This window comes from Leptonychotes weddellii, chromosome 1 (genome assembly GCF_054177405.1).
Source record: "Leptonychotes weddellii isolate Sample4059 chromosome 1, ASM5417740v2, whole genome shotgun sequence".
NCBI classification, from domain to species: Eukaryota; Metazoa; Chordata; class Mammalia; order Carnivora; family Phocidae; genus Leptonychotes; species Leptonychotes weddellii.
In genome coordinates this window covers 25,305,610-25,327,245 of record NC_138369.1, presented here as the reverse complement: position 1 = coordinate 25,327,245, position 21,636 = coordinate 25,305,610, and the positions used below count along the sequence as shown (strand labels likewise).

At 39.7% G+C, this 21,636-nt stretch overlaps 1 protein-coding gene across 4 annotated transcripts in view; it reads right to left on the bottom strand.

Annotated features, from left to right (window-relative positions):
• Positions 1 to 21,636, bottom strand: part of PTPRG (protein tyrosine phosphatase receptor type G) — a 700,100-nt gene that overhangs the window by 21,519 nt on the left and 656,945 nt on the right. For all 4 annotated transcript variants that reach the window (XM_081820217.1, XM_081820222.1, XM_081820227.1 and 1 more), the window contains 10 exons: positions 17,112 to 17,208; positions 12,245 to 12,327; positions 11,922 to 12,056; positions 10,798 to 10,932; positions 8,532 to 8,704; positions 6,762 to 6,897; positions 6,049 to 6,195; positions 4,176 to 4,269; positions 3,195 to 3,271; positions 2,577 to 2,705 (listed from right to left, as the gene is read on the bottom strand). In XM_081820217.1, the coding sequence (XP_081676343.1) occupies positions 2,577 to 2,705; positions 3,195 to 3,271; positions 4,176 to 4,269; positions 6,049 to 6,195; positions 6,762 to 6,897; positions 8,532 to 8,704; positions 10,798 to 10,932; positions 11,922 to 12,056; positions 12,245 to 12,327; positions 17,112 to 17,208 (1,206 nt within the window). The remainder of the gene's footprint in view (positions 1 to 2,576; positions 2,706 to 3,194; positions 3,272 to 4,175; positions 4,270 to 6,048; positions 6,196 to 6,761; positions 6,898 to 8,531; positions 8,705 to 10,797; positions 10,933 to 11,921; positions 12,057 to 12,244; positions 12,328 to 17,111; positions 17,209 to 21,636) is intronic.

Below are 21,636 nucleotides of genomic sequence, written 5' to 3'. Positions count from 1 at the left end.
AATAAGCTTATGTTGGCATGAAGTACAAAGTGCTCTTTCAAAGACCAGTTAATCTATCCATGTTAGGCTTCAAATGGAGATTAACATAGAAAAAGTCTTTCAGCCTTGAATCAGGCAAACTTTAAATGTTCATCTATTTTAGGATTAAAAATAAATATTCAGGCGTGGTATTTGAATTCCATCCCTGAAAACTGTGGAGGCCTAAGAAAAAGTTAAGGGGTGCATCAGTTGGAGATTTTGTGAGAAGTACAATGATATCCTAAGATAAGACCCCTGACCCCCATTGCCATGCCTCTTTTTCTCATCAGTTCAAATGGCAAACTCTGCTTTGCCCAGCATTATCTATACTTCTAGGGGCATTTTCCTGAAAATGCTTAGATACTACTAGTGAAGTCAGAAATAATTCTAATGTTCAAAACAAAGAAGGTTTTGTTTAATCTTACATTGTTGCATCAGAAATGAGCCAACAGTCCAATAAGACTTATCACCCTTTCAAGTTTCAATATAGCTTATTGCCAAGTACATTTTTATTTTTAAAGCTCAGCATAAGGGGAAACAGATTAGCAATTGGGTTTAGTCTATACAAAAGAAGTCTGTAACTGTCAGGGGTTTTAATACATTTTGTCCAAGGAAATGGAAGTAAGACCCTTTTAACAGATACTAAAGATGTAAGGTAATAATGGACAGGGCCTATACATTTAATCAATATGCACAGCTTAAGCATAGGATTTAGGATTGGATGTGATCCTGAATAAATTAATCTGGGCCTTAATTTCCATATCTGAAAAGTGGGAATAACAACATTATGTACCTCTAAGAAATTAACATGAATCGTAAATTACCAAATTGGCCTAATAACTGCCAAAGCGATTTTAATAATGGTGGAAGAAAGGCAAAAAACAACAGAAACGTTCTGAATACAGAGCGCAAACTGATCATCTTCAAAGACTATGAAAAATACATGCTGCTGCTGAATTCAGCAGGAACTCCAGTCTCGTGGCTATTTTGCTTACAAATATATTTGTAGATCAAAGGTCCCTGTATTTTTAACAGTGCTTTCTGAGCTAGGAACCAGTGACTTTGGGCTACTCAAAGCATCATGGTCTTGTCAAGTTATAGCAGTGATAAATAATAAAGCAAACAAAGAGAATCTACATTTTCAGGAAAAATGTGCACTAATAAATCTGACTTTTAACTCCGGAGCTAAGAATGGATTCTAGCCAGGTCTCCCTCAGCCCGAGACACTGAGATGACCTGTTCCGGGGCAGGTCAAGGTCCTCACTGTCTGCAGAGCATGTATGGACTCAGGTGGTCTAGCCTACCCACTACAAATGAGCCTGTGTGACAGATGCTTTTGGTGACCATCCTGTGTTAAGTGACAATAACAAAATAACTGACTCATCCAACAAATGAGCGTTTTAACAACCCTAAGTGCCTCCAATTTCCACATGCCAAACAGAATAGACCCCTATTGCCAGCTAATTTGAAAATTTACACTCCAGTTTTTAGCTTAAGATTCTCAATTTTGTTGCCATTCTATCATACAGAAGCAGTCTTGGTATTCTGAAGCTGGAGCAAAATGCGACAAAGTGAAGAAGTTCCTACTGACTGGGCACACAGTCAAATGCATGTCATCAAGACTAGGGGTTCAATCACATGCTGTTCTTTCTTGATTAAAAAAATTCACTAATCTGATACTCATGGAAGCAACTCCTCATTGTTTTTTGTTTTCATTTTGTGGGCTTACATGTCCTCATAATAACTTCTGACCACCCAACTAATTCTGAAAGTTAAGCTCATCTTGATAGATTTGTTCACCCTTCTTTTACATAATCTCCAGACACAGTAGGGAAGGACTCAAGGGAGGACAGAAAGAGGCTATGGCTCAGTCAAGGTCTTAAAAGCACCTTTAAATTGGAACAAAATAGCCTTTCTGTATTTCCTTCCCTGTAATGGATCTGCTCTGCCTGTGGAATGGGGGAGAAATAATGATACATCATTAGTACTTTTGATATAAAGTTTTTGGGGTAGGGCTAGGAAACCTTTCTCTGATGTGGGGTGGGACAAATAGCATAGCAAAGGATGAAAAGACAGGTCACGCAGGTACAAATCCTGCCTCCAGTTATTTGTGTATATGCCCTTAGGCAAGTTACTTCCCTCAATTTTCTTAGCTATTAAATGAAATGATAGTGGTAGAGAGGATTAAGCAAGTTAATACATGTAAACACAGTTACATACTCAAATGTTAGCTGCTATTTTGTTTTTTTACAAATGACATCTAGCAACTGAGAGGTCAGGTTAAGGTCACATGTTAAAGGAGGTTACTCAAAGGCCCTTTTCCAAAACCTTCTATTCCCCGGCCATGTACAGCATGAGAACATCAAGTAATGGAGCTGACAGGGACAGTAACTGTACCGTAAGAATACAAAAGGAACCCGTTCAGACTTAAAGATGAGAGAAGTCTAGATGCCCTCCCGAGCACACACACACAGTGGAGGCCCGTGGTAAGGTATCAGAATGATTTATGCTTACGGCCTCACAGGCTCATTAATATATAGCAGATGTGCTTTGCTTACCAAGCTCTGGTTATCTGGCAGCATGACAATGATCTGTGCATTATGATCCCAAATCATTCGCCAGAAATCTTTCGTAGTATGTGGCAGAGGATGCTGGGTTATAATAAATTCATTGCTCCTATAATAGCCCTTCAGTTAGGGAGACGGAAAATCAGCAGTTACAAACATTTTATTCTGACGCTGGGGTAGTAAAATCCGTTCATGAAGTAAGACAGCATTGTTTTGACCTCACTTAAACAATTGAAAAAGGCAGTCTGTACATGTGGCTAATTTTTAGATGTACATACTAACACGTGTAGATCATTTTATCTCCACATACAGTTCCCTTCTCGTTACCCCTGCTGTTTTTACTTAACAGCAATTTCAACATTTATTCAAACATGAGATGGGTGAAATTAACAAGAAAAGTCATTCCTTAACACTTTTCTTAAAGGATTTCTGTACCCCTGCTGATTTGGAGCCTTTTGTTAAAGGTCACCAGATACAGAAATCTCTCTAATTTTTATATTACACATCGAGAAATTATTCGAAAAATGAAATCAGCCACATAGGTGGTATCTGCTCTTTAGCACCTTTTAGTTTAATTGAATTTATTTATAATTAACTGTTGAATCTCACCATGATATAAGAAGCATTAATGTAATCCGTTCCTTTCATTCCAGGCAATGGTGCAAGGCCCACTCGGGCACGCTCGGCTGTAGTATGGAAAAAACACAAAAACCAAAAAAACCACCACATTTGCCTTATTACACACACAGAACCAATAACGCTTTCTGAGATTCACTTGGTGAGTAATCTCTTTCCCTGGCTCCCCTTTCATTTTAAAACTCACCTATATTTTTGACTAAGCTAAAGGGTCAGCTAAGGCAGAATGTAAATGGAATTTTGCTGCACATTCCCAGAAGGGTAAAGGCATTACAGGAATAAAATCTTACTGTGAGAGAGGTTTTCACAGCAGATCACAAAGAGAACACTCTGTGCAGAGATGACAGGATTTCAGATAATTTTTGGCCCTGGTTTGATATTCTTACAATTATACCAACACACTATACTTTTGCTCTTTTGCCATTCCCTTCCCATTTTTCTCCCCGTAACATGCTTAGAAAACAGTGGCCTTGGTCAGTAGAGTCTCAGAATCTCTCCAGTGATCGCCCATGCTGTATCAACAGCTCACAGTTTCCTCCGCTAGGTCCCGAGTTATTTATACCAAGGTCCCCATCCACCCACAGTACCCTGATCTCAATAGCCAGAAGAATGTAATAATGCATTCCAGTTGTACAGATGAATCAGAGACTCGCGTTTTTCTAGGAGTATTAATGCCATAGTGATAATGGCTTTACTTTTTTTTTTTTTTTTAAGTTAAAATGTAAAAGTACCCTAAATCTTGAATTGTGAGGTGAACGGAAGCTAGACTTCATGTCACACTGATGCAGCAATTCGCTGGCATGGACAGCCACCCCTCCTAGTTTGATCAAACTGCCTTAATTTTCCTGGCATAGCTATTCCCCTTGGTAGTTGTGGCCTCTCCACATAATACATAAAATTCGGTGAAAAAATACTAACACACTCAACCAAGTCAAACTGATTTTAAGAGCTTACATGGCACGACGGAAGAGTTTCGGTTCTTTTCTTTGTTACACTCTTTCTGAGCACTAAAGCACTCCACATACTTGGCATTACATTGTGTGACCAGCTGAAAGAAAAGCAACGTTGTAGTTTTCATTAACTAACCTGACTGTGATAATCATTTTGTAACATATGCAAGCATCAAGTCATTACTTTCTACACCTTAAATTTACACAATGTTATTTATCAGTTACATCTCAGTCAAGCTGGGAAACAACAAAGTTATAATTGATAGCATTTGCTTGATAATCTGGCAAAAGGCGGCCAATCAGTAATTGGATTACTGAGGAGCAAAAACATTTTTCTATCCTAAAGAATATATTTTTGTGTTTTAGTAGTGGTTACTTCTGTCTCCTTACCGTGGTTAGGGGTAAGCTTGTCTTATTTCTACTATCAGGCCCTAGGCTTCTGATAACAGGTTCAGTGTGGGCAGTAAATACTTAATGAGTTCATCTGGATTTTTCTGTTGAAAATGTCACTGCTTTTTGTAATTTGTCTTCTGTAATTTCTCACAGGCACATGAGATTTGGGGGGGGGGTCTACACTAGAAAAGACTGCTTTATAGTCATAGGAGCTAATTATGTTTCTTGAACATAACTTACTAGGTTCTCAGTACGTTTCTGTTGAACTAAACTAACATTGTTCTAAGGCCACTGTAAGTAGCCCAGTAGTTTGGTTATTCTTCCTGTTCTTGTATAGCTTGGTTAAACACTGTGTCAATCCTCGGGTTTGTTTTTTTAGCTTTCGTACTACTGTCCAGGGCCTTGGGTGTAGTTTTCAAGTCTCTGATTCTTGTTTTTTTCCTTCTACTTGTTAGTGCCTACCAAAGAACCAATTACCTGGTTTCCAAGGGAATGAAGAGATTTCTTTTAAAAAATTCGTCAAAATGTGTGGAAACAAATATTGCAGAAACAGAAAAGGCAGAATTTAAGAAATGTTGATAATTTTTTTTTTAAGAATTAATTTTAAACATTTAAAATGAGATATGTCCTCATTATTAATTACCTCAAATGGTTTTTCAAATGGCTAGGATGTTTTAAAAGGAGAGCTAGAAATTTAAGATTGTTATGGAATGAAAATTAATTTAGCTCGTTACTTTGCTTGGCAGTCTTATTGATTCAAATGATGGTTTCACAAAGTTTTACCATGAAAAGTACAATTGTACAGATATACCTCATTCTTTCCATCTTGATACAAAATGAGAAATTACATATGGAATAATGCAAAAAAAAATTGAAAAGACTAATGAGACACCAATAAATAAGAAAGTACTTAATAATTGGAGGGACAGCACTTGAAGGTTAGAATAAAGGACTGAGCTTTTAATGATCTTAATTATTTTACTGTCCTTATGGTCTTTTTTTTTTTTTTTTAAACCTTTCCCTCAGTTAATTCCATATAAACCTTAACTGCCTTTAAACTTCTTCATGCCCTTATCCAAGCAAAAGAAGAATCCTTTGGGAAAAGTTAACTTCTTTCTGGTATTCCTTAGTACCTCTTTTAGTTTCTAAACTATCTGATAGTCTTTCAGATAGCTTATTTGTTGACCTACTGTCCCAAAAATAAATCATTCTTAAGGGTAAGATAAGTTAGTTCAGAAGAAGTACAGCATTATTTTTTGGACTAGAGTGACAGACTCCAGCTTACAGTCACTGTGATGTTAGGATCCCAACAGTTCATACACAGGTCGAAACTTTATTTGCTTCCCGTTACATTTGAAGAATACAAATGGTAATCCCTTTCAGGGATTTGGTAATTCATGCCAAAAAGATATGACCCCCAAACGTAAGCCATTTCTGTATTTCTTGCTTTTTTACAAAACCCAGACGTTTAATCAGAGCACTACCTTGAATTGTTTCTCCAGCCGTGTCTTTCCTCCTACTCCTGGTATGAGGATGCTGTTAACATAGCTATGCAGCTGATTAGAAGATACTTCAGTCTCCTTTCCTAGAATGGCTTCCAACAAGGCATCATGGATGAAAATGTACTGCTCCTAAAAGGGACAGAACGAGGAGAGCTGGTAAGGGGTAGCCACTTCTATCCAAGTCATGAAGCTGACCTCTGATCAACTCTTCTCACAGGGACTTCCCTGGGAGCTCCTTCAAGCATTTACAGCCAGGTGCCTTGCTCCCATACTCACTGCTTTATCCCTCATAACTTATTTTAGGGTCAGGACTGTGTTTTCCATACCATGCCCCAAGCAGTAGGTTCAGTGCAGCAAGCCGTGGAGAAATGTGTTTAACGAAGGTCTTTAGAAACCCTTCAACTTTTCAGGCCCGACAACAACTGTTTAACTCCCCATGGCCTCAAACACAGCACTAGATACAGCTGTATCTTGCTTCCTAAGTGTTGGTGTTGTGACTGAGCAATCACACGTAAGATGCACACAGACATGGGAAACTGGGAGTCAAAGAACAGTCTCATGGTCAGCATAGCTTCCAGTACAAACCTGTACGTTCCTTCGGACCCTACAAGAATGAATTTTCTCCTCAGTACCATTCAACTTTCATTTAAAGCACGTGCTAGAATCTCTTGCGAGCAACTGCAGCCGCTCCTCACCTCAGTCTGGACGAGGTAGTTACGCTGTGTCCTGATATGCTTCAGGAATCCTAGGACGTTAACTGTGCTTTTGTCTTTTATCTGTTGCAGCATGCTGTCTATTACAATGTAGGTGCCGGTCCTGCCCACACCAGCACTGGAAGAAAGGAAGACACTCAGCCGCCACCTTTTGCTCTTTCGTGTCATGCATTAACTGTAGACTGGAAAAATTACCGTCTAAATAGCGAACGAGCTTAAAAATAACCTTGTTGTTTAGATAACCTAGTAGAGAGTTGACACAGGTCATTCATTGTGGACAGCATCCAAAAACTTCATTAGGACATTTCCCAGGAGAGCAAAGACAGCCTTTCATAAATACCACGGGAGCTGGGGTAAAATGTTGCGTATGTATTTGCTTTCTCAGTCTCGCTTGCTGCTCAAGCCAAGGATGGAAGTCAGTGATGCAAGGGACGGAGAGCAGCCCTTCTTGGCAGAGGCATCCCCCCACCAGAACCCCGTGTGCCGAGACCCCAGGTAGGAAGTTTGTGTCCTTGATGCCGAAGTCTGTGCCTGGTTCTCCAACTCTCTATGATTCTGGAAGCACCCATTATCCTTTCGGTAAGTCCCCTTTCTGCACACCTCCCTAGTCTGTTCGCTATTAGAAAGCTCTTACCTAGGGCGCCTGGGTGGCTCAGTTAGTTGGGCAACTGCCTTCGGCTCAGGTCATGATCCTGGAGTCCCCGGATCGAGTCCCACATCGGGCTCCCTGCTCGGCAGGGAGTCTGCTTCTCCCTCTGACCCTCCCCCCTCTCATGTGCTCTCTCTCTCTCATTCTCTCTCTCAAATAAATAAATAAAAAAATCTTTTAAAAAAAAACAAAACAAACCAACACAAAACTAAGAAACAACAGTCAGGAAGATGGGCGTCTGCAGTACCCCCAGCAGGTTCCCCACCTCACAGGACTGTTCCATTGATACCCCAGCTCTTTGACAGACTCTCATATCTATTTTAGCGATTCCTCAATGGGTTAGCAAGAGAATGTACTTTTCATGAGGCTTTAAACAGGGGCTGCGCTCCCAACATCTGCCAAGGACTTGCTTTGTGATCACATGTTATGAGCAACAGCCCAGAAGAAATGCTTAGAAAATGCCACGCAGCTCTGCAACATAACTCACAGAAGAGGCAGCATCTATTTGAATATCAAAGTTAAAAAAAAAAAAGCCAAGAATGCAATTACAAATGAAAGATAATAAAAGTATTCTTAAACCACCTATGAAAGTTGTTAAAGGTAGTTAAGGGAAAAAAGGCTTTCCCAGTGCTCTGAAAAAGGTCTTTCTTAGAGCATGTATCAATTAAAAAATTAAAGATCTTTTCACTCCTACAATGAATTTTATTATTTAGAGGAACCCTACAGAAGAGCCATATACAAAACCTCAACCTCTCCAGTGTAGAAAGCCCTGGACTTGTGTTTAAGGTCAGATTTCCATGTAATAGGAGCAGCTTCAAGATTCCCTGTAAACAATGGGGATTTTATTAATAGATGTTATTAAAAACTGGAGATTCATTCTCTAAGAGCAGATTTTGTTTTAGCCTCAGAATAGCTGATGATTTCAGAATGTTTTGAGAATGCAGTGATTTTATAGAACCCTAACAGGCTGTACTGGTCCCAGTTTTCAGTGGAAGACTCTGCTTCTAAATCAAACAAAGCAGGGCCCCAGCGGTCCACATCCGCCCACTCTGCCCACTTCAGATGTTGAATCCCAGGCACAAGAAGGACAAAGATGGCCCCACCTGCAGTGCACCAACACAGGGCCCATTTCAGGTGTCCGGGCTGCCGAGGATCTCCTCACGAAGGTCAGGACCGGGAGGGCATACTCAGGAACTCCCATGTCAGGCCACTGAGTGTAGTGATACTGGATCACGACCCGTTCATTCTGACGACCCTTGGGATTTCCCTTCTGACCCTAGCAGAAAGGTGAAAAGAGAGGTCTTTAAGCAGACAGTGGGCATTTTGGATTTTAAAAAAAAACAAAACCAAAAACAAACCAAAAAAACATAAGGATGTACGAAACATGACCTTCCATTTCATGTGCCCTAACTACTGCTCTTGAGCTAGGTACTTTCCCCTTGGCGGCCGTCTCATTCATGCTCTGTAATTTCTACACAAGCCTCCATGTTCTGACTTCCTGCCCCGATTCCAGAAGGCCGTGGTCCCTTTGCTCTCATCTGACTGTGGGCCATGACTCCCATCCTTTCTCTGCTGTCTGGGTTGGACCTTCAGGAGCTGGAGTGCTGGTTGCTGCTATACTCCAGGAAGTGATTCTCAGTCTCCAACATCAATAATAAATTTATCTGTCACTTTCATGAATGAATTTTCCAGAGTAGTTTTCCTTTAAGTGGCTGAGCTTTTTATATTTTAACCACTTTGGATGAAAAATTTCCCCAAACAGGTAACTTGCTGTCGTAAGTTTTTCTTATAACCAATAAACTTATAAATGTCTGAATTTTTTTTTTTTTTTTTGATGACTCAAGGTCATTAATCAGCTTGAGCATTTAAGGTGTTTGACCCTGGGCTCCAGAAGCCTTATGGCTTTGATTTCTGAAATCTTCCTTTAACTCATTTTCCTATTTCTTCCTCTTTTTCAGTTACTACTTTTTCCTCTTGCACAAAACACCTAAAGTTCCTATTTGACTTCTGTCCTCCAACTTGAGTGGTTTGTAAAATAATAAGTGGGCCATGTTTAAATACCTGAAGGGTTTCCATGAGCAATGGGCTTTGTAAACATAAGCTGATTATTGGTTAGTTTAAGCCAGCTAACAGCTCTATTAGAACACAGATAAATATAGTGCTACTTGACTTTTATATACTTCTGCCATTCTGGGAAAAAAACTAAACATAGAAAAAGACTGTAAACCTTGGATCACAGATGGGTTTTGGAGCCAATGAAATTGTATATAAAAATTGGACTAAATGTGAATTCTTCTGGGGCAGGGGGGCTGTAGTTTGATCACATTCCCAAAGATGGCCAAGACTTAGGGGGGAAAAAAAAAATTACATCCATTGCTACAAACAACTGCCATTCCTAAGTCTCTCTAGAGCAATTACTTTACATTTTCTTTTTTTTTTTTTTTTTTAAAGATTTTATTTATTTATTTGAGACAGAGAGAATGAGAGAGAGAGAGCACATGAGAGGGGGGAGGGTCAGAGGCAGAAGCAGGCTCCCTGCCGAGCAGGGAGCCCGATGCGGGACTCGATCCAGAGACTCCAGGATCATGACCTGAGCCGAAGGCAGTCGCTTAACCAACTGAGCCACCCAGGCGCCCTACTTTACATTTTCTTAATGAACATCCACCTAGAGTTCCTAGTAATGCTGTCATGGTCCATGAATCTTGATGGAACAGCAGATTTTGAACAAAAGAAATTGAGATAACTTGAAAGCAGCATTTTCCACAAGGTGTGGAAATTGGATGTTAACAGTTATATAGGAAAGGGTTATGTTGAGTCGCATTAGGAAACACTGGGCAAAAAAAGTGAAAGAGGGTTTCTTAACTAGTGCTCTGGCCACTTGCGTAAATTGTACATATTTCTAAAGGGGAATACATATTATGTAGCATTCATTTTCCATACTTATTAAATAGCAGAATCTCCTTTTTGCAAGCATCTTGCAGGGTTAGCGTTCCTTGGAACACAGTTTGGGAAAATAATGCTTGAAAACGGTCAGAAGGTTGCTATTGAAAAGTTAAACCCACAAACAGGTGCTGCTGTAGTTGCTGGTCACCGAGACCTGGAAGTACCCCTCCCCTCCCTTTTTTTTTTAAATGAAGCCGTCATGAGGAGATTAAAGAATTTAATCAGGCCAGTTAAATTCTATTATGGGCTCTGCCAGTATCTTTCACAGCATACATTGATGTCAATCAAAGGAGTTGTGAAAAAATGTTTTTTAAAAATACTTTTTTAAAGCCAAGTTGGTTCTGAGAATTGGCCTTGGTTGTACAGTAATTTTCATACAAGTTTAAAGAGAGATGCCCTGGCAGCCCACCCATATTCCTTCAATACCTTTTTCACTTTTGTATTTCTGACTGAAAAACGACGAACAGTGTAGCAGGCATGTACTTTTGTGCTCTTCAGGGTGACAATAATGTTTCCATACTCCTCACTATTCTCTGTGGGCCAATACTGATCACATTTTCGCTGCAAAAAAGGAAAAAGTTGTCAGTTCCAACTGCAATTTATGCCACAGTTGTACTGTTGGTAATGTGATTTCCAGCGTCCTTAAAACAGGTAATATCACCATATTGTTGAACTGAAAAAGGAACATATGGGCCCAATGGCTTAGAGGTAGACAAACCTCTGAAGAGGTTAACCTTGGGACAACCTTGGGCAAGATCCTTTGTGAAATGGGTCTCATATTCATGATCATCTTTCAACAGACAATGCACTTTAAAGAGGGCCTCAGAAAGAAACCTGTATTTGGCCTATAAGCAATACGGCTGGCTATGTGAGGAGGCTGGGCTGCCTTCCGAGTTGCAAGAGAATCTTATAACAGTGAAAATCTTCATTCTACCTCTTGGGTCACCAAAGGTGAAACCGGGACTCCACAGTCAAGGTGAAGCTGTAGCGATTCTGAGTAATGAATTTGAGGCTTAGCCTTTATTTCCAGGCTCAATCAGCGTCATGTAATATAAACTCCTAATCTACTAACTCTAATCTTAAAAAAAGGTTCTCTTAATGATGGTCAAGGTGTTTCAACAGTGTTTCTGCTCCCCCCCGCCCCAACTATCAGTAGTTCCCCCACTACACTACGTTTCTGCCAACTTCCCTGTTTGTTGTGTTTTCTGTCCTCTTAGAAGGTCGTTCTATAACTCCTCCTCCTCTCTCATTGTTCACAGCTCACCTCACGTATTAGCTCCTTTACAAAATCTCAGCCCTAGGGGAGTATCCATCCCTTTTACAGCATCCACATTCGAATACTCTATTCATCCCTCTTGCCACATTTAATTCCCTCTTGTAAGCGCTCAGCTCTTTCCCACCAGACCACAAGCAAGGTAGGGGCAAGAGAGGATGCTTTTCATCTCCTTAACTCTTTATACCTGGTCAAGTTCCTACCCTACAGCAGGTGCTCCATAAAGAGGTTTTGAATGAAGGTACATGATTAAGATATTAAGCCAAGAGGCTCTTACTCTTCCTTTTTCCACAAGATTCGTAATCATGATAATGATTCCAGTGTTTTGTTCCCAAATCATCCTCCAGAAATCTTCAAATGTAGACTTTAAAGGTCCCTGGGTGGCGATATAGGCTTTCGCTTTGTTGTAACCCTTCAAAGATGACACAGCACAAAGTAAGATGAAAGCAGCATCACAGACCAGTTAATAATTCAAGTGCCTTCCATATTGAATAGGCTGTGTTTTTAGGAAAAGCTCTGTGCAGTATTAAAACACATTCAACAGTCTCTGTGGCACTCTTCAATTATGAGAAACAGGTTTATAAAACATTTCTGACTTACATCGACGTAGTTTGCATTAATGTAGTCACTGTGCTTAGAGTCTTTTCCTGGTAAAGGTCTTAACTTCACCCTACTGTGATCATCTGTAGAGGATAAAAACAAAAAACAAAAAACAAAAACAAAATGTGTAATTCAAAAACTACCAGCATTCTAAAGCAGAAAACAAGGCAAATCGGCAATGTGGCATCTCCCAGAGTACCCCAAAAAAACTTTTGGCAGAACAACAGCTAAAAATTTAAAGATACAGCATTGAAACCCATCTTAAAAACACAGGGACATTTCTACATCATGCTCTGACCTGTGAGTGCCCAAGAAATGCAAACTGAAGTCCTTATTAGTTCATGTAAAATGATTTCAAGTTGCAACCCTCCAAAGTGTCCTTGTCCTGGATTTTAAAACCAAGGCCTTTGATTACCCATGGCTGTGTCCCTTTTCCATTAATACAAATGTACAAAAGTGATTGTTACATTAGGTCCAGAACAACATCTATTTGTTGAACGTCTATTTTCAGGAGATTCCTTTCCTAAACTGAGTTAGACTCCCTTCTACCCTAATAGAACCCAAGTAATTAAGGAAACCAGAGATGTTCCTGAGAGTAATCTCATGGCAGGAATCTGGTGAATGATCAGATTCTAGGATCTACTCAACCTCAGCTTATGAACACAAAAGTGGGATATGTGCCTCTTGTTGCCCAGCAAAGTGAACTGGAATTTTTAGGACAGCAAATGAAATAAAAAGAAGTGAAGGTCACAATTTTATTTCCTCTAGCTAGGAACAAAAAGGGCAAAAGTAAATTTACATTTCTGGTTATAATCATAAAAGTCCAGTGGCTTAGCCTAGACATTAATGACCTCAGACTATTTATCAAGCACTTTTTGAAAGCCTTCTCCAGTCTCGTGACTCTGAATTTTGTTTGTTGTTCTGACAAACTCTCAGACTATACTTGCTATGCAGAAGGGCTGCCTGTTAGAAACAGGCTCCAAATGACAATTTCCCCCCAGGTTATCAGAATACAAACCACTATGCCTTAGCTCAGTAGCACTATATTGCATATTATTTTTCAGACCGACAAATAAGAATGCGTGTTCTTCAAGTTGCAAAATTCATACTTAATCTAAAAGGTAACAGCCTCTCTAAATAGATCAATACAGGAGATGGTACAGAAGCACCATACTTGAAAGTTGTAATGGCTCTGTGAGAGAAGGCTTTTCATACATTTTATTTCCTGCACAGTAAGTTGTTTCATGACATTTCCATCCTGGTTCTTGCTATACTAAGCCCTTAATATAGGGGTAGACCAAGATGATGGGTGATGTGTCCAGAATCTGACCAGACACCATGAACACCAGAATCCAACTTTCTGAACTTAGGAAAATAAAACCACATCTAATCTGAATTTGTGAAAGTGAAACCATAAATCAACTGGTGAGAGTACAACCATAACAAACCACAGGTGGCACACTTTCCAGGCAACACCGTGACCCTTGGGCTATCACGTAGACACTTCTTTGATTTCCTCCCTCTTTTCTGCCACATACTTTTAGCCAAACACTGAGGTCACCAGAAGGAAGGATTGCCATGGTGGAGAGAATGGTATGTGTGGATATACTCAAGGCACACGTGTATATATCCCTGCCTGATTTACATGGTTAGAAATGAGGTATATAGATGGACAAATCCTTATAATCTTGGCAAGGTGAGCCTTGACTAGGTTGGCCAACAAATACTGTCAGAGTCCATGCATTCGAAGACTGGAGAGAAAAGCAAAGTTTGACTCTTTCTTGTTCTCTTGGTTAGTTCCTCATTCTCTCATATAAGTGGAACCAATACTCTTATTCAAAAATGTCTTGTGGTTCTTTTAAAACTGTAGAGTTAGAAGTAAAACTCTCTTAGTAGATGACATTACCTTGTATATAAAAATTCTAAGGAATCCACAAAAAATAACTATTAGAATAAATGAGTTCAGCCAAGGTTGTAGGATACATGATTGATGTTTAAAAAAAAAAATGTACTTATATACACAATGAAAGATTTCAAAATTAAGTAAATAATTCCATTTACCATAGCATCAAAAAGAATAAAATACTTAAATTCAACAAAAGAAGTGTAACACATGAAAACTGTAAAACATCATTGAAAGAAATAAAAGATGACCTCAATAAATGGAAAGACATCCCATCTTCATGGATGGAAGACGGTATTGTTAAGATTAATCCACAGATTCAATGCAATGCCTATCAAAATCCCAGCTACATCTTTCGCAGTAATAGAAAAGTTGATCCTAAAACTGATATGGAAACACAAGGGACCCAGAATAACCAAAACAATCTTGAAAAAGAAGAACAAAGTTGGAGCATTCACAGTTTCTGAATTCAAAATATACTACAAAGCTATAGTCTGTCATCAAGATGAAGTGGTACTGGCCTAAGGATAGACATATAAATCACATACCATAGGTGACATATAAATCAATGAAAGAGAACTAAGAGTCTAGAGATAAACCCTTACATTTATGGTCAGTTGATTTTCAATAAGGGCACTAAGACAATTCAGTGGGGGAAAGAACAGTCTTTTCTACAAATAGTGCTACGACAACTGGCTATCAACAAGCAAAAGAATAAACTTGGACCCTACCTCATACATTTAAGAGTTATTTGAATAAAATATCTAAATGTAAGAGCTAAAACCATAAAACTCTGACAAAAACAAAGGTGTAAATCTTCATGATCTTGGATTAGGCAGTGGTTTCTTAAGATATGACACCAAAAGCCAGGCCACAAAAGAAAAATTATGTTTCACCAAAATTAAAATAATTTGTGCTTCAAAGGACACCATCAAGAAAGTGGAAAGACAATGCACAGAATGGGAGAAAATATTTGCCAACTGTTTATCTATATAAGGGATTCATATCCAGAGTGTATAAAGAACTCCTACAACTCAGCAACAAAAAGACAATGGGCAAAGAATTTGAATAGATACTTCCCCAAAGAAGATCTACAAATGGCCAATAAATACATGAAAAGATGCTCAACATTACTCATCATTAGGGAAATGCAAATTAAAATGACAATGAGATACCACTTCACACCCATTAGCAGAGTTATTTTATATATCTATAGATAGATATCTACATCTATATATCTATAGATACAGATATATAAAAGTAACAAGTGTTGATGAGAATATGGACACTGGGACTCTCATATATTGCTGGGGGAAATGTAAAATGGTATAGCCACTTTAGAAAACAGTATGACAGTTCTTCAAAATGTTAAACATAGAGTTACCATATGACCTAGCTATTCTACTCCTAAGTATACATCCAAGAGAATTGAAAATATATGTCTGCACAAATGTTCATAGCAGCATTATTCATAATAGCCAAAAAGTAGAAACAACCCAAATGTCCATCAAATGACGAACGAATAAACACAATGTGGCATATCCATACCATGGAGTAATTTTCAGTCCTAAAAAGGAATGAAGTACTGATCTAAGCGACAACATGGATGAATCTTGAAAACATCATGCTAAGTGGAACAGACCCAGACACAAAAGGCCACATATTCTATGATTCCATATATGGAATGTCCAGAATTGGCAAATACACAGAAATAGAAAGTAGGTAAGTGGTTTCTAGGGGTTAGGGAAAAGGAGGAATTGGGAACGACTGCTAATGGGTAGGGGGTTTCTTGTTGGGGTGTTGAAAATGTTCTAAACTTAGATAGCGGTGATGGTTGTACAACTGCGTGTATACTAAAAACCACTGAAATTCAGTTTATATTTAAATTCCCATTTAAATATAAATTAACTTTAAATGGGTGAATTTCATATGGTATGTGATTTTTATCTCACTAAAGCATTATAAAAAGCTTTATCTACAGTAGTGTTCACATTTAAATGGTTCAATTTAATGCACTATAAAATCCTATGGAATGTGTTCCTTACCACAGTGTATGTTAACCATCAACATGTGTGCCCCCACCTTTAGTATCAAAGCATAGATTATCTGCCAGTGACCCAAACCCCCAATGTCTAGGAGAAGTAGCACTTTAGCCACAGAAGTAGTGCTCCTAGGGTATTCCCATAAGGCTCTGTAAGAAGAATGCTTATTGGGGCGCCTGGGTGGCTCAGTTGGTTAAGCGACTGCCTTCGGCTCAGGTCATGATCCTGGAGTCCCCAGATCGAGTCCCGCATCGGGCTCCCTGCTCGGCAGGGAGTCTGCTTCTCCCTCTGACCCTCCTCCCCCTCATGCTCTCTGTCTCTCATTCTCTCTGTCTCAAATAAATAAATAAAATCTTTAAAAAAAAAAAAAAAAGAAGAATGCTTATTTGTTTGTATCCCTAACCGCCAGAGTACTCCTGACCTTGGAAAAATGGTAGAAAGGACAAAACGCATGGGCCCCAAGGACTGGTGGCTCCATCCCTTACGGTATAGACCACTGAAGGTATGTTACCTAGTCTTAGAAATTCAGCTTATTGATTCCATTTTCAGTATTTCTTATCTTATTTAAAAACTTGGCTCTCCCCACTTAAAAACAACGTCAAGAGAGCCACAGGACATTCAAACTTTGGTTCCCAGCGTCTGGTATGAAATCACTTCATGAGAGAACCACGAAGCTCAGAACATTTCTTTCAGTCCCACCTTATTCTTAAGCGGAGATCTGACAGCTTAATGAAAGACTCAGGGGGCTGTAAATGTCCCTACTTCTTCCTATCTTCTGTTGAAGATGGGCTAACGAGAGGTTAACTGGCGAATGTAATTCTTTCTTGGCATTCCTGGTTCGGATTGCTTGGCTTTCGGCTTATCCCCAGCATGAAGATTTAATTTCCTCACAGTTGCAGATAGTTTAAAGTTTATTACTTACATGCTAAAATGTTGATGTATCTGTTTTTGTGCTTGTTATCTGGATGATTGGAATGTTCTGCAGTGATGTTCATATCGGCCGTACAGCGTTGGACTTCCTGGTGGAAAAAGAAAAAAAATCAAGATTTCAAAGATTTTAGACACACTTTCGATGTCTAGCAAAGGTGTAGGAAGAAAGAAACTATATATCCAAAAGCATGAAGTATTTCCTCACTCCCTAGCCGCGGCAACCATTACCTCCCCAAACTCAATTTCAGAAATAACTGACATATTCATAACAAACGTATAGAGGATGTGAAGAAGATAAAAGGATTTCTTTTTTTTACTAATTCATCAATCATCTACTTCATTCCAGATTGTGACCTAGGCATGGGGATTACAAAACATCGTATCTCTCTTTGAATATGCCACAGCCTGATGAGGGAGGAAAACATGCCAAAAATAGTGACAGTCAAATGTGATTAATAGAAAAGAGGCCTCAGGAAGCTATGGTGGGAGCACAGAGGAAGGCTTCAGGCAGCTCATTCACCTGAGTCTTAAAGGATGAACAAGAATTTTCCAGGCAGAAGTAGAATGTCCACCATCATTTGCAATATGCGTATAGACCATATAGCTCCTTTTATAACTATCAGAGCGCAAATTGATTACCCTCCGTCCTGAAGTGACACTACCATATTTGCCCAGTGACCTGTCCTGTGTGGCTCAAATATATATAGATTTGATAAATTAGTTGCGAACTCCAGTTTCAATTAAATTCTCCTTCTTTAGCAGGCAACTCTTCAGCTACCTTTGCCACGATGTAAATATCATCCATTAGCGTATTACAAGGTTGCTGTAAAGTCAAATTTTTCTACGGTGTATGGTTCAAACCCAAGAAAGTACCAGCGTTAACTAATAAGGGAGGTCATTAGCAGTGCACGGCTGCCACAAAGAGCTGGAGCAAGTGACAGAAAATTATCAGGAGAAGTATTTTACACGTAACAGATGTAACAGAGTTTAGGTGCATGCAGACTTCCCCCCCCCCCCATGAAGGAGATGCATAGCAAGTATGGATGTTTTCCATAGCATTTACATTAGGCATAATGAAAACAAGGAACGGTTTGTCTTTTATATTCACAAAGTACTTCCCAGTGAGGGGTCCCTGTCTTCTCTCCAAGGAGGAACTAACTCACTGTAATCAAATAATTTAAAGTCTAAAAACAAAGGGTCACTACCCATGTAAAGAAACCATACTCAGGAACTCCTGATTCTTGGGAAGCGGTATGTTCAATTTTTCATAGTTGCAGACCTTCCCAGTTGTCCATTAAAAAAAAAAAGTAAAAAAAAGTCCACAGGTATTAATTCAACACACCTCTTGGGGAAAGTGTGCGTTTCACAACAATTCTTACTCTTTCGTTATGTTTACTAAATGTGATAAACTCTGCTATTTTCTTTTCTAAAATGGTTTATAACCTATGGTTTTGCAAATGTTGATTTAAAGGGGCTTCAGTCTGCCTTTGGTTCTTTTTTTCTAAAATGAGATAAAGGGTGGGCACAAAGTGATGAGTCTGATATCTTAACATCTCCAAAAACATAAGCAATGCTACCTCTACTCAAAGTATTTTGGGGTACTGGCCTTTTAGAATTGCCTTGAACGCCTGAGGCATACTCTTTTGAATAGTTTCAGGGGCAGAAAACCTTCGAAAATAGATTTGTATTCTGGAAGACATTAATTCAATCTATACATAAATTCCTGAAATAAGTTGACATCCTTTTGTTTCTGGGTTTTGAAGGTCATACTTCTGGCATGGGCTGGGTTGCTAAAGCATCTTGTGTTAAGAGATTATAGCTTTTTGTCCTTTAGTTTGAGATTCACTTGGTTTATTGATTTTTTTTTTTTTCCCCCATCGTGTGGATCTGACCACCCTAACTATGGACTGAGCTCGGGCCTCTATTATAATATAATGCAATTGACCAAGACTGCTTGGGAGCAGCTGTCTGCACTGTTTAGAGCAGTCATTCAATATGGCCAATCAAACTCTTTGTTATCTAAAATCCTGGGTCTGATCCGTTGCCTCTATTTCACTTTTCCAATTATGTGAATGACGGAAAACAAAGAATAGTCATAAATAATGTTAAATCTGATTTTATTAGAACCCGAGGGGTTTGCCTAAGGCCTCCTGATTTTGTCTTGTGGATAATAATGTCATCTGTAATTCCTTGCAGAACTGTTTGGCTCATTTAGATGCTGATAATATCATCTGATCCTGGAGTGGCTTTTCTCCATCAGAACTGGCATGTCCAAGTTAATGTGATTTTAATAGGTGTTAAAACCCTTTGAAGCGACACTGGCTGATGGAGTGTGTATAGCCAAGTTACCCTCGATTCGACAGTCTGACAAACAGTTTAAGATTTAAGTTTGTCTGTATTTTACTGTCCATATAACAGAGTTGGAATTCTCAAAATGAATATCCTGAGTTTGGACAGGCACAAAACCACAGAAAAGAGCCAAGTAAAAACAAGAGATGTAAAAAAAAAAAAAAAGTAAAACTTAAAACGAAAACACCACAAGTTGATATATTCAGAATTCTTGGGAGATTGAGTGGGTGAAATCACCTGCTGCCTGGAGTCAATGAGGTGAGAAGCTATCAAAAAGGCACATGGAGACCTACTGTCCTACCATTCTGTGGCTCGATGTGAAATCATGATGGAATAAAAATACATCTGGAAATCTTTCAGATTACTCAGCTTCCCAAAGGAAGTTGAGAAGAACACCCTTTGGACCAGGTGACCAAGCATTAGACTGAGTATACAGAACATTTTCAGTGTGCGAGTTCGGGCAGCCCACAGCTGTGTTACGGGGACCATGCTACCGAAGGTGATCACTTTAGGTCATCACTATGGCCTGGTGCTTGCCTCGTGTCTGACACAGAGCTGGCCCTTGCTGGGTGCCCATGACATGCCATCTTCCTGCTTCTGCTCAGGCTACAAATTGTGGCCACCCCCAACATCTTCAAATGCTGCAGCTTTGACTCTCTTATTCTCTCCCTCAGAAACCTCTGGATAGAACCCAGATTCCTTAGCCAGGCTTTCAAGGTCCCATCCTATCTTCCATCCAGCTCCCTTCCCATTCCCAGACAGTTTTACCTCTGTGCCCTTTGAAAAGACCATAGGATTTCCTGTTTGGGGTCTATAAAGTACAATTGTTTTCCGTACACCATTTGTGAATTCTGGCTCTCTCTCTCTCTTCACTCTTCACAAAAACCTCCACTATGATTTTCTTCCTGCTAAGGGTTTAAAAATGTTCTTTAAGACATTTCAGACCCTAAGTGGCATTTTGTCACAGGGACTCAGAGTCCTTTTCTGCCAGCTTGTAGGCTGCAGTCTCATGCAGCATGACCCCCCGTCTGGCGACACCCTGTTATGTGTCACCGGCAACATTGGAACGCTGCACCTTACATAAAGTGATTGTGGCCACTGATCCCTCGAGCACATGGGCTCAGGTGGACAAAGCTTTGCTCTCCTGATTTAAGATGAGCAACTGGCCCAAATTTAGCTCAGCTAGAGTTAATTGTCAGCAAGGCGATTCCCCCTAAAGGATCTCGTCAAGGGGTATTGGATCTCTGGCCTGGTCTCTGCACTCAGCCTTCCAACTTGTGATGCTCCTGACTGCTGCCTATTAATTCTGTCGACCCACATGGCCTTGGAATTCTCTCCTTTTGAAAGGGAATGCTAGCACTGCACCTTTGGAAGCCGCCTGGATGAGGACTGTGGAGGCCGGGGAAGAGTGAGGTTCAAGTCAGCTCAGGTAGCCAAGGGAACAGAGTCATCGAACGCCAGCCATCCTGAGATAAGGATTGGTGTTATTTCCAGTGACTGCAAAATCTGCTAGAGGCATAATGTTGCCAGCTCTTAACAGTCTCCAAAGTTTATCTGACAAGGACAAAACGCTATCTGCACCACCTCTAGACAAAGACTCAAAATTACCAGCGAATCGTTTTTCTCATTCTTCTCCAAGCAGCAAAGTTCTGAAAATGACAGCTATTCACCAATTTTTTTTTTTCCCCCACTTCCATCCAAGATTTTAAAACAAGATGGGGCAAATAGAAATTCCGGTGAAATAATCAAAATTTGTAGAAGCCTTCTTCTTTGCCCTCCTCTGGAACTTTCTATCCATATTTAGCATGTATTTTGCTCTCCACCCCCACCAGACTGAACTCCTTGAGGGCAAGGTCTCAAATTCGACTCTGTACTTTGTATTATGTCCACAGAATAACAGTACTCCATAACTGTCAGATGAATTGCTTTTCTCTATTCTTAATGGCCGCACATCAATTGTCAAATGGTATTTATAATTTTTTTTTTTTAAAGATTTATTTATTTATTTGACACAGAGAGACAGCGAGAGAGGGAACACAAGCAGGGGGAGTGGGGAGAGGGAGAAGCAGGCTCCCGGCTGAGCAGGGAGCCCGATGCGGGGCTCGATCCCAGGACCCTGGGATCATGACCTGGGCCGAAGGCAGACGCTTAACGACTGAGCCACCCAG